The sequence below is a fragment of the Apteryx rowi genome, unplaced genomic scaffold (assembly GCF_003343035.1).
Source record: "Apteryx rowi isolate R43461 unplaced genomic scaffold, aptRow1 scaffold_633, whole genome shotgun sequence".
In the NCBI taxonomy this organism is placed as follows: domain Eukaryota; kingdom Metazoa; phylum Chordata; class Aves; order Apterygiformes; family Apterygidae; genus Apteryx; species Apteryx rowi.
Window position 1 is genome coordinate 213,226 of NW_020450909.1, and position 13,321 is coordinate 226,546.

A 13,321-nucleotide genomic window follows, 5' to 3' on the forward strand; every position below is an offset into this window, starting at 1 on the left:
CCGTGGGAGTGCCAGGTGCTTTTCTCATGATGAATGCAATTAAGTACTGCAGCAAAAACAGGAAAGTGGTGGGTGTGTTGCTTAAGCAAATTCTTCTTTCAATTTCTTCCAGGACCTGTTGATGATGGAACAAGTGAAAGACTTTGCTGCGAATGTGTATGAAGCTTTTAGTACCCCTCAGCAACTAGAGAAATGAACTGCACATTAATAGGAATAGATCATGTATTTATAATATATCCCTTGTGACTACTGATGAGATTTGGGTTAATTTTATAATGGTGTAGGAGTGGTAGACTAGCAGAGGGAACATACATACTGAAAAAGTTGGGAGTGACCCATATTTGTTCTATCTAATAGAATTCTGCTTAAAACACCCCTTTAAAATACTCTCACCAAAAGAATTCCTGTATGTAGAGACTTTTATATTAAAAAAGTGGCTAAACTCTTCCTTATTTATGATTATTTTTATTTCATCCAAAAGGCATCTCATGACAGTATTACAACAGTTGTTTAAAAAAAAATTGCCTGGGATATGGTAAGTTTTGGAAAAAAAATTAACAATGAGCTAAGAATAGCACAGAGCACACTCTTCTTCCCCAAAGCTTTTCTTTTTATAAAGGAAAACTCCTCTTCCTTGACTTTCTGAAGAATGAGAGACTCTTTGGATAATGTTCAGAAAGTCTTTGCCAGCTGATGCACATTCCTCACCAACATGCTGGGGGGTGGTATCCCTATTGCTTAATACTTAAAGAATGTGGATTTTTAGAAGTTCTCTTGTTTATGCTGTTCAAACAGCAACTGCTGTACACAACTTGTAAATATTTTATCTTAATTTGTATTAATTTTGAGCCCAGTTGTCTGTATTGTAATAAAATATTTTAATGTAAAGTTTGAGTGTAATAACTTTAATAGCAGAATAGGCAATACCTCACTGGCCCATCACTTAAAGCTTTGACACAGTTGAAAGGAGAATAAATGTAACTTGTAGAGTAATAGTTTTGCATTTATTTGTATTACTTAAGAAAAAGAACCTTTGATCTCTATGTTGAAATAACTTACGGTTTTTGTTATCCTACTCCTTCCCCTCTTTGCACACCTCACATTGCAGCTCTATCATTTCTAATCCTGATACATGATGAGTTTGGGAATTTTTCTAGTTGGATGTAATCCACCCTCTGCTTAAATGCTGTCTTTCTGCCAAAGTTGAAGATCCCTAGTGACTAAGGTTTTTTTTAAAAAGAAATAATCAGTTGCTGAAGACAACACTTATTTTTATAGTCCACAGAAGGCACCCCAGTAACTGCATAAAACCTTATAAAATGATACAAAGAACAGCTAAAAACCCCACCCTCACAGTTCTGATTATAAATTTTGTACTTAATCCCAGTAATGGACAGAATTATTCAAAGGTGGGAGCTTAAAAATTAATGATTCTCATGATGAGAAATTAAGATGTAAGTATGCATTGCCTCCACATTTTTGTGGTGAACTCCTAACCTTTACAGAACTCTCCATGCAAGTACATTACCCTCCTCATCTGAAACTACCAACTGCCAGTTTTTAGCAAGCAACAGGAAAGCTTATTCTCCAAAACTGTCAGTTGTTCTTTAATGTACATTTTTCTGGAAGTTATTTCTTGCTTTAAAGAAGTTGTATCACTGACAGCTATGTTTGCTTTAACATGCGCTTGAGTTAGGTTTCTTCTTTCTCATGGCTTTAAAAATGCAGCACCTCTTTTCTTCACATAATTTGGCAAGAAACTCATTCAAAAGAAGAGCGGAGAGGTCAAGGTAGGTGCTGAAACAAATTGCACAGTGATTCAGTTGTCTAGTACTAGATTCCATGAGACTCTCCATTCAATCCTTTAATATTAGTTCATCTTTCATTTAGAAAGAAGGGAAATGATTGATGTTTCTCAGGGAAGCAAGCAAGAGGTAGAAACCAGTGATGAGAGTCTGCAGGGGGACAGTGGGGGGAACAATTTGCCACCACCGGAGTAGGTGGCTCAGTTTATGTTGGTCAGTTGCAAAGCCCAGCCCCACTGACACGGCAACTGCTTAAGACTTAATTGAGGTAGAGCTATCAGCATTCCCTTTTCTCCCAGGGCAACCCATTTCAGCAGTTCCTTGTGGCCAGTCAGCCTCACCTGAAATAGAAACCAAAACTATAATCAAAATAAAGCCTTTTCAAAGTACATACAATTGCATATTTGACAAAAGCAATGTTCCTCCATGGCTACTTTACTCTCAGATTATCCTTAAATACCACTCATCAGCCAAATGGTAAGATTGATTAAAGGTTGTAGGACTTTGCAAAAATACTTGCAAAGTGGACATGTAAGTAATAAAGCTAGTAGTGTTATGTCTAAATTTGAGAAGTATTTAGGTCCATAAAAGGTATATAAACACTTTTGAACATATTTTGCATGTGATTTTGGGATTAGGCACCAGAATGTTGAGCTTCATATCACCTATGTCTTAAATGCCAGTTTCCCATTGTAGAATTTAGTTTTGAATTAGCATCAGTTTCTTACAGAGTGCAGACAGTTGTCTCTGAATAAAGCTGACCTAAACAACCCCCACAACCACCTCACAAATATGTTCTGTGGGGAGATGCTTATGCCAGCTGGTGTGAAATGCTGAAAACAGCAGAGCAGCTTAAGGCAATAGTTGAAGAAGACCAGTCTTTGTCACACAGAAACATTATTCTTCTGCACAGACAATCTAGATGCCTCTCCAAAATTCAAGATGAATCTACATTTGTGTTTTAGATCATGTTTGGAGTATGCTTTTGAAACAACTGATTGTCTTCACTTGCAATGCTTTCATCCTCATCACAGAGCTGTTTCAACTCTTTTCAGAAGAAGCTAAACCAGAAGACACAGTTCAGGAACACACAATGCACTTCAGCTACTACTGAGCATCCAGTGCATGGGACCAGAATAAAGCTAATCCAAAGTGAACCCTCCCCCCCCAGCCCCTAGTGCATGTAGCGTGGATATCAAGTCCTGAGCACTAACCTTTCTGCCCTATAAATCTGCTCCTATTGGGTCACACTAATTGCAAATGTAGGTGCAGTTTCAATGTCCTCAACCTCTCAGCATGGCTTTAAGACAGATAGGTAGGGTCACAGTGACTTGCTATTTTGTATCCCTGGGCAACTAAAGTCCTTTAAAATACAACTGTGTGCTCTCCCTTTGTGCAAGGCCCTGATTGAAACTATTGCACCATTGCAACACTTACAATATAACCATGCAAAGTCATGAGAATAGACACATCTATAGAAAAATCCTGGCTTAGAATCTATACTGGGAACAGGAGGGTTGGCACAGTTTTTTTCCTGCTACTTGGCCTCTTTTTCTGATCCTCAGTTTGCAAGCTAAAACATATCCCAGCAATAACTAGGTCCAGCTTTATTTGTTAGAGAAGAAACATCCCACTGGGAAGACTATGACAAGGAAGGTCCTGGAATGAAAACTAACATTTTGCTGGGTCTCTTCTAATATTCTCTGTTCTAAGAGTTATGCATTCCCCCAAATACCAGAAGCCTAAAACAAACACTGATGGAACATGATAAATACTTGAGGTGTTTTCCACATGCCTTGAGAATATGTTCGTTTCTTGCATTATGTGTTAAAAACCTCTCTGTTTTAAAGGAGCAGGGGGAGAAGAGTCTATACCTCTGTTTCTCCAACCTTAGCCTGTGGTTCACCAAGTGCCAGAGTTCCAGAGATTGGCCAGTTAAAGAAAATGGCATAGACTTTGCCGCCCTTAGGACTGAATGTGTACCTGGTTGGAAATGGAGAACAGAAATGCATGTCAGTTTTCCCTGTAAGTCTTCCAGAGTGGTATATATCAAAGTCATATATATCAAGATAGGAAAAATAGATTTGAAAAGTTGGCATTAATTACATTTTCACATGCATATCCTTCATTTCAGATACTCCATACACTTTAATAAACTACTATTCCCTGCAAATGTGTTCCAACAAACTAGAGGCAGTAGAGACTATTAAAGAACTGAAGTTAAAGATCCTCTGTTTTATCTTTAGCAAGTATATAATACTCACTGCTGCTCAGTCATGTCGGAAGGAGGTTGTGGGGCAGAGGGACTCTGATAATTGCAGGTTATAGTCAGGAAATATGGTAATTCGCATCCATACTCAAGCATATAGTGACTCCACAGAAAAATTTAATAGGAGTTTGTGCAACAATAAAACTTTCATCCTGCACAGTTAATTTTTAAAAATTGAGTTTCAGCAGACATTATCCACAGTCTGTCCTTGGTAATCTTGTGGTACATATGTGAAACATTTCTCCTGGCTTCCTTCATTTTAATTGCAATTTTTTTTATTGTTCTCAGAAATTATTTTACTAAAGAGTCAATGTTTTAGCATTTCAAGGCTACAGCTAGATAGCCAGATCTTACTGGGAGCAAGAGTAAAAGAAAGCCCAGTGAAGCAGAGAAGAGAGTCAGACCAAAACCCTTACAGATCATTAGGTGTTACAGCAGCTGTGAGGCACAGAGGCAGAGTGGAGTTCAGAGACTGGCTGATTTAGTGACCAAGCAATTGCTATCATTTTCCCATGCCTTTTTACCTCACAAAGAAACGTGGAGTATGCTAGACAGATTTCTAGTCTCTTTCTCTCCTCTGTTTCTCTTTCAACAGTGACAACAAGTATTTCTACTGTTTAGATAAACACTTCATAGCAGTTCTATACTTTTTTTTTTTTAAACAGTTTCTGTTGTCAGCTACATTAAGAAACACAAGATCATTAAGGAAACACATGCAATCTTCCCTTCAGCCTCAGCATCATCCCAAACTATCTTCTCTGACACCCACTGTCTACTTATATCTTTATACACATCTTTATGTGCACAGCTAAACTGACAAAAGCATACTTTTCTCTCCAGTATACAGAGTAAGCTGTAAGCCATGAAGAATTTCATATAAGCTTCTGCTGCATTATATTGACTCCATTTTGATTCAGTAGCCTTACCACACTTCCGGTGTGACAGTGTCATTCTGCGCTCTCCATGGTTTAGTTCCATAGATGGCTTCTCCACTGACTTTCAGCCAGGTACCCATCTGCCTCAGGCGTTCTTCAAATATAACAGCAATGCGACCATCATGAGTGGGCCCAATATTCATCAAGAGATTACCCCCACAAGATACTGTTTCTACAAGTTGCTGAAATGTTTTTAAACACACACACACACAGAACATATGGTCAAAACAAACAAACAAGCAAACATACACTTTGAAGTACTTACTAAAGCCTGGTACATTACTTCAGAATAATGGACTGAACTGGCTATGTTACTGCTGTGTGTTTAGGCTTGGGGGGGCCATCCCAATAGTCAATGCAAAATCTAAGCTCCCATACGAGGAAGCTCTGTTGTCAATTTTTAATGACAGAAAAGAGCCCAAATACAGTCTCAGGCCAATAGTTCTGACTGAATCTACATTTGATTAAGATTCTACAACTTTTTTTAACACTTTTTACTTCTGCAGGAATTTCATGAGAGTTTTACTAATAAAATGGGATTATTTCGCTATACGAGAATAGGGCCCATAGATGCCACTTCATCATTTTTATTGAAGCTGAAGCAACTTCTTCCTCTATTTAATGCTCTCCCTATTTTATGGCGACAACTGTAAAACAGTAGGAAGCTTTGGATATTTAGTATCCAGTTTTCACAAAATATTTAGAAGAAAATGAAGCACTCAATGTTTTATTTATAAAAGAAAACATCTCGTCTCTGAAGGTACTATTTATATCTCCCAAGTATTCTACCTTTTGCAAATAGAACCAACAACAGAACGAGTATTCATATATTAATAGTAGTCATAGACTTCAGGGCCTGTAAAATGCATGTAGCATATAACTGACTATTTCTGTAACAGATGCAATGTACAGATGGAGATTCAAATGAAAATTCCTACTATAAAATGAATATTTCCTGCTATAAAAATGCCAAAAGAGGATGGAAAAATGAATATGTCTTCATGTCAGTGGACATAACAGTAAAAAAATTACTCCATGTAATCTAGATGCAAAGGCTCATTCATCCTGGAATAGAGCTTTCCCTGAATCTATTAATCCAAGGAGCAACTTACAGAAAAATAGGTAAACAATTTTACTAATAAATCTTTTAATCTCAACCCTTGATGATCACAGGTTCTGGCTTCAAGAGGCTGCACCAATGCCAGGTTGTGAACTTAGTAACCTGCAAACAGGTTGCTGATCCTTTTATAGTCCATCAACATTTGTGTTCACATCCACACTGCCCTCCAGAGATCAAGGACTGAGATGTATGAGTCTGAGGAGCAGACAGCTGGGGACAAGCTACTGAATGAATTAGTATTCCGCTTCTGAAAAGAGCTTACTTCAATTTGAAATTTTCTCTTGCAGGGAACAGATTTAGGTTAAGTAATGGTAGTAAACAGTCATCCCCTTACTAGCTGCATTTCACAATTAAATGCATTTTCTCTGAAAGATAAGTCTTCTTTTTATCCAGTTTTCTTAAGTTTCAAACCTTTTCTTTTTCAACACCTTAGACTAACACATTGAATATCTTAATACAGGATATCCTGTATCTGCTAGTGTTTACTTGTATGTCTGCAATACAAATGCATTAAAAAAAAAAAAAAAGAAGTTTCTCTTTGCAAGGTAAAAGACTATTAAGAGGTATAAACTGTTTCTAGCTAGAATGGGAAAAGATGTAGCCTTCAATCAGCAGTTCCTAAATAGGAGCTGTGAAATCGCAACTGTTTGCTTCTCATCAACTTATAAGTGAAGTTACCAGAAACTAGTAAGAGAGACTTTCTAGATCAGTGAACTCTCAGTCTTTGGCCAGTTACTCAGAGGAAGTAGTTTCTAAGAAACTGACTTTATTTTTATTAGGTAACTTTTCTCATAGTCATTCCTATAAAATTAATAAGAATAACATGGATATTCCATCCTACCAATGTTAGGCTGCAAATGAACAAAATGATTCATGATTTCATGGATTCATTATTTAATTAAAACAGTATTTTTTATTAAAAATATGATTGAAATATGATACCATATAATAATCAGAAGGGAGAAGCAGAAGTTGTATGAGACCCATTTGTCCTACTGTACCTTGACCAAGTCCTCAATTGTGAGGTAATCATCAAGCTTTGCATCCCTCCTGTAGCCCCACGACTGCTTGTCAATAGTCATACAGTTCTCCCATTTGTGAGGCAGAAGGTGTCCAGGGTTATACCGGTCACTACAAGTGTAGAAGCCTCCATGTTTACAGATGCTACCAACTCCCCAGCGGTCATTTGTCACAACTGTATCTCGAACTGGACTGAAAATAGAAATATTTTATGATTTTTATTTTAAGAACTGCAGTCAAAACCAGTGGAATCCCCTTCCTCACCCCCCAGAAAATATTTAGGGTGACTTCTGCACTACTAATTTATTACAATTCAATTGAGTGCAATTTCAGGGATCCTATTCTCATCCTTTTCTAGTAAAAGGCTCAGATCAGCATTTCTTAGGGAAATATACTGAAAACTTTCCCATGAGATCTGCAAGAAAGCAGGCTGCACTGCACATCCACTGTCAGATGTCCAGTCCATGATGACAACAATATACCCATATTCTTAGGTTATTCTGCTATCCTGTTTGCCCGTGCAGTACACAATACTTATGGAAGAATATAGTTAGGTAGAATAACTGATATCATCTTAACTGATGAACTGCAGATGTGATTAAAAAAAAAATAAAGGGGAGGGGGGGTTGTTTGTTTTTTTTAAAGCAAGCTTTGATTCTTCCAGGGAAGACCTGCATTCTTGACACTTTATATTCCAGAAAAACTAAGATATAGTTAAGTCCCCATGAGTAGAGGCAATAGATTCCACAAAATATACAGAAAATGAGACCAACTAGAAATGGAGCAGAGTTTCAGGTTAGGAGCTTAAGATAGCATCATTATATACCTGTCATTATACAGCCAAGCTAAGAAACCAGTGCTGTTCCAGTAAGTATCTGGTGCATTTCCATTCCCATCAGACCAAATTATTTCTGGTTGGTACTTGGTAACAATTTCATAGAGTTCTGGTAATGATTTACTGGTTGGAAACTTTCTTGTCTTGAATACATTGGTGGCATCCTCAAGAAAGAGAGGATTGAACCATTCAAATAGGGAGTGATATAAACCAAAATGCAAATCAGTCCTGTTTCTAATAGATGTTGCTAGTTCATCCACAAGGTCTCGTTTTGGTCCCACATCAATAGCATTCCAGTTCCAAGAATATTTGGATCCCCACAAAGTAAAGCCTGAAAAGAGAAAATTAAATGGTAAGAAAGGGAAGCAGAAGAGGGGAAGTTATAGTTCCTCTTCCACAGCTTGCAACTGTGTGTGTGTGTGAGATGAAAATAATATATGTAATAATATGGTTATCATGGTGTAAAGTATTTCTATAATCTCCGTCTATCCACTGTCAGTAGTCCTACAATCAGAATTCAATGCCAGATGTGTTTATGATGATGTATATGTATTTTTTTTCCTCCACACACATGCATTTATAAATGTGTTTAAAAACATGCAACTTCCAGGTCTGTGCTAAATTAGGATAATTATTCCTTCCTCCTTAGTTGTTCGCTCCATTCAGATGTCCCAATTAAATTAACCAAAAATATAGCAACTTTGGAGACATCTGGATTTCCAGAGACTGTTTCAAATATAAACTCTCAACATGCAATCAACAATAGGAAGACAAAATGCTCTTTCAGTTGCAGAATGCACTAGCTCTCATTTACATTCAAAGACTATTCTCCTCCCTTCTGTCTACATCTTATGCAAATGTTCACTTTTCATTTATCTTGACATTTATAACAGCTCAGTCAACCAGTCAGTAGATGTATATAAGCAGAGTGCAAAAACTCCTGGAATAGCTTTTAAAATATCAACATTAAGTATCAGGAGGAATTTAACTTTTCAGACATTCAGCAATCCAGCCTAAGCCCTTTAAGTTTCACCACCAGAGGAGCTCCCACCTTCAGACTGCTTTACAAGCATTGCCTAATAAATCTTACAATATCTTTGTGAAATAAATACATGTAATTGCATCTACTAGACAAACAAGTTAAAAATTCATGCCCAAGGCTACTGGACAGACTAAATCAATCTTGGTTCTTTTGAAGTCAGTGGGAATTAAGCCACAGGCATCACTAGGATCAGAATTTTGTGCATCAGAACTGGCATTAAAATTCACAAGTTACTAGTTGCCTGTCCCATACCACATCTCCCCAAACACAAGCAATGTTCACTAGATGTGCTGTCATATTGTTTCTTCATATTTTATGCTTTTCTTTGCTASCATGTTTCTTTCTAACCATGCTTTTTCCTTACTTTTGTCTGCAGAGCATCTTACAATTATGGTGTCAAAAATCAATGGTGTCTGTGAAGTTCTCCTACACCTTCATAGAAAAGGCATGCAAATTTGAAAGTTCAGTCAAGTCTACCAGTCAGCTAGCTACACCACCTTATAGTATCTTAACAGGAGTTACCAAAAGCAGAAAAAAAAAGCATGGGAGGTGTGAGCTGAGAGTTGAGAATAAATAATGGGACAATGGCTCAGGCAATCCACAAAATGATTTTCTTCATAATAAACTTCTTGCATAACCTTAGGCAAATCACTCATATCTGTGTTTTCATCCCCAGCTGTAAAGCTGTAACATTCTGCTTTATTTCTTTCGGTGCAAGTGTGACACCCGTCATCTTAGAGACCCGGTTCAGATTTTAGCTTCTACAGCATCAGGAAGAGCTACACCCTGTGTGTGTTTCTAACTCTGAAGTGAACTCCTGGAACATACTCTAAATTTCTTGGAGAAATCTGCAGAACTAGTTAACTGCCTGTACACAGCAGTGTTCTATACATAAAACAGCACAGAGTTTACTTTTGCTGGTCCCTTAGGCAATAAATTACACAACAGTTGGAAATGAACTATAGCTACTGCAGGAAGCTCAGCAGCACCCACTGCTTCAGGCAAGAGAACAATGGCACAACCAATTCCTCCTTCTGTGAAAGCTTTATGACTATAGCTATCATGTAAGGCTCAGGAAAATGAATGTATACTTCTTGGATGGGTCTTTTCCTCTTTAGCTGGGTTGGGGCAGGTAAATCAGTCTGCCTGTCTTTCTCTGCCTCTCTGTTAGCAAGCAGGAAAGTCGCCTGGGCTTTACTTCAGCTGACAGAAATGCAGCAATTACTAACATTCACATTTACCTTCATGATGTTTCGAAGTTAAGACAACATATTTTGCACCTGAAGCCTTCAGAATATCCGCCCATTGGTTGGGATCAAAGAATTCTGCTGTAAACAAGGGTCCAAAATCTTCATAACTAAACCCAGGTGGATAATTTGCTTCCATAAATTTCACGTAGGGCTCCCTCTTTTCCTTCTGCCAGTACCACCTAAAAATATACAGTAAAAATATAGCTGCTGACATATTATGAAAACAAAGAAAAGTGATTTGAAATCATCAGCTCCTATTTGCATTCACACTGAGGCACATGCTATTACATGACACTGGAAATAGAATAAAATCACTTCAGAAAGTAACAGTTTTAATTATCGAAGATTTCCTTCTCTTGGCCCTCTCTCCCCATACTCTACTTTTTTCAAGCACTCCACTTTTGAAAGGTCCTGAGATTTTATCTGGAGCTATGGCACAAAGCAGACGTACTTTAGGAATGGAAAAAATGGCAGTCTTATTCAGTACGCAGATCTGGAAAATTTACTAGAGAGCACAGATATGCAGTTCATGTAAGCAGCTCAGCTGTCAGTAGGAATGTGCTTTTTCTGGACTAATACGACTTATTATTCTTCAGTCTCACACATCAACCAGACACCCCTGCTCCGCTCCCCACACTGCAACATCTGCAGCCCACAAACATGCAAGCCAGCAGCTTTATCTCTCTCCTAGTCCAGAGTCCGCCATGCCAAATGCAGCTGATTAACCTGATACGTGAGCTCACGCTCGTAGTCCCAGAGGGGAAGAGAGGCCTGACTGCAGAGTGCCATAGCCATAGCACATGCGAGGCTGTGAACCAAAAAAGCCTGACTAGAAGGCATGTCCTCCAGCAACAACGTGCTTCCGCAAGACCCCCTCTCGTTACAAACAGGTTCTAACACGAAGACATACCTCTCCCTCAATCCAGAGGGCCAGTGCATGCAGACTTAGGAACTAGAAGAGAAGCAAGACAATGACCTCTTTTTGCAGCCCACCTCTGCAAGGCAGGAAATTTCTGTCCTGTTTTTCCATCATATCAACACCTGATCCAGTAATGTCACTATCCCAACTGCCCCAATCCACAGCAAAGTTTTGACCTCTGCTCCATTAAGAATGGTCTCTCACCCTCACCATGGGCAGAGATCATAAATCACTGATAGAGCATTATTTATTTTCAGCCTGCTCCATTCCTTCACTGTAATGAAGGAGGCATTCCAAGAGGAGCATGCAACAGTCCTTAATGCATAAACAGCCTTACTGCTGGAAACCTTCTAACAGCAATACACATTGTGACTGCTAGTATTTATGGGAAAAGGGTCTGAAAGGATTTACCTTTCTACAGATGAAGCCAAGCAGCAAAATCCTGTCAGCAAATTTAGGCATAAATGAGTACAAATTCAAAGTGAAGGAATAAAGCAGTACAGAACCTGAATGTCTCAAATGCGTTCATATCTTTCTTCCTGAGTTGGATTCTAACTTCATTTCTGTAACACTAGGAGTTACCATATGGATATTGCTGAAACCTTCTCAAAGGCACCTCAGCATAAACGAGCACAGACTCTGGCAGCCAGTGGGTTTAGAAAATAAAAATTWAAAAAAAAAAAAAAAGTGTGTGGGGGGGTGAGACAGTCTTCCTCCATGAAAGAACCTGAAAAAAAGACTCTCATCTGAAAGTATGCAATTGCATGAAAAAAACAGATAACATCCTTCTCTTGCTTCTTTTTTTTGTCATACTGCTTGCTAACAATGTTAAAAACTGTTGGAATAGAAGTGTTAAGTTTCAGAAACATATTGACCAAGGTTGGGTAACTCTGAGGAAAGGAAAACAGGCTGGGTGATTGCTAGAATTTATGACCTTCCATCTGAAGCTGTCAACAACAGACCAACGTTACCAACTACAAGCGCTATCAGAGGTCCCTGAAGCAGCTCCACTCCTATACATGCCAGAAGATGGGAGACAACAGGGATGTATCAAACAACTTCATCAACTACATTAAAGTGTTCTGGGGTCTTCTTAGAAGAACAGCAAAAGAATGAATGTGTGAGCCTGAATCTGCGTACAAGTATCAGAGCACAGTACTCCGAATAAGGCCTGAACCCAAAACTAACTCTTTTCCCCTCCAGAAAGTCACTAATTAGTAAATGTAACCCATGCTAAAAAACTGCTGAAACCCTTAAATGAAACTTCGAAAAGAGTAGGTCGAATTCTGTCTACAGAAAACAGTGGTTTGCTTATAGTGATGTTGGTCTGTTTTATGGACACTGCATTAACCTTTGGACATTGCATTAAGCTCTGCAAGAGATCTGTTGTCACCTTCACATTATAAAGATGACGTGACTTACTCAAAGTCACGCAGGAAGCACGTAGCAGAGCACACAAAGGAGATGGCAACACAAATGGCTACGGCCAGAAGACCTGAGCCACTGAACACTCACACAAACTAAAGGTTTTATCCAGCTTCTGAATTAAAGTTATTTGCAGGATCAGAGCTTTAGGGTCTTTTCAGGGGAAAAGGGAGCTCCCCAGTCTGTCTGACCAAGTCAGGCCTCCCTCTGCTGCTCAGTCACCTCTTGTATGAGCATCGCAGCAAATCTTTCTGCTCCCCAGTCCCTCTGCAGCATTAGTCAACACATTCAGAGGTTTTAGTTCACCTGAGGCAGGTGAAGGCCCATCTCACACACGGCCCCGCTCCAGAGGCCCCCTCCGCAGGGTCTTCAGACCTACCCATTACTGGGGGGGGGGGGGGGGGGAAGGGGCAAAACCGACCCAAAACCTGTCTGTCCGAGGAGCTGCTTTCCAAGAAGAGCCTAAAACCCGTGGCGCGGCTCGCCGGCGGCCGCGGGACCCCCGTTCCCGTGCGCGCCCCCGCGCTGCGCGCCGCCGGGGGCCGGGGCCGCTCACCAGAACCACTCGCTGCCGAAGCTGGGCACCGAGAACACGCCCCAGTGGATGAAGACGCCCAGCTTCGCCTCGTCAAACCAGGCGGGCAGCGGCCGGGCGTCCAGCGACCGCCAGATGGGCTCGTAGCGCGGCCCGCCGCCCGCCA

General features: G+C 39.6%; 2 protein-coding genes across 9 annotated transcripts in view; one reads left to right on the forward strand and one right to left on the reverse strand.

Annotated features, from left to right (window-relative positions):
* Positions 1-989, forward strand: part of PEX3 (peroxisomal biogenesis factor 3) — a 23,746-nt gene extending 22,757 nt beyond the window's left edge. For 7 of the 8 annotated variants that reach the window (XR_003256401.1, XM_026084280.1, XM_026084281.1 and 4 more), the window contains one exon: positions 113-989. Coding sequence is in view for 6 of the 8 variants with exons in the window: in XM_026084280.1 (XP_025940065.1) it covers positions 113-196 (84 nt within the window). In the remaining 2 variants the exon portion in view is untranslated. The remainder of the gene's footprint in view (positions 1-112) is intronic. The other variant, XM_026084285.1, reaches the window with a different exon arrangement.
* FUCA2 (alpha-L-fucosidase 2) overlaps positions 439-13,321 on the reverse strand; it is a 13,977-nt gene continuing 1,094 nt past the window's right edge. Inside the window, exons 2-8 of the mRNA XM_026084305.1 lie at positions 13,177-13,321; positions 10,268-10,455; positions 7,976-8,315; positions 7,131-7,341; positions 5,001-5,191; positions 3,680-3,788; positions 439-2,146 (exon numbers count right to left, since the gene is read on the reverse strand). Coding sequence (XP_025940090.1) covers positions 2,006-2,146; positions 3,680-3,788; positions 5,001-5,191; positions 7,131-7,341; positions 7,976-8,315; positions 10,268-10,455; positions 13,177-13,321 — 1,325 coding nt within the window. The 3' untranslated portion in view covers positions 439-2,005. The remainder of the gene's footprint in view (positions 2,147-3,679; positions 3,789-5,000; positions 5,192-7,130; positions 7,342-7,975; positions 8,316-10,267; positions 10,456-13,176) is intronic.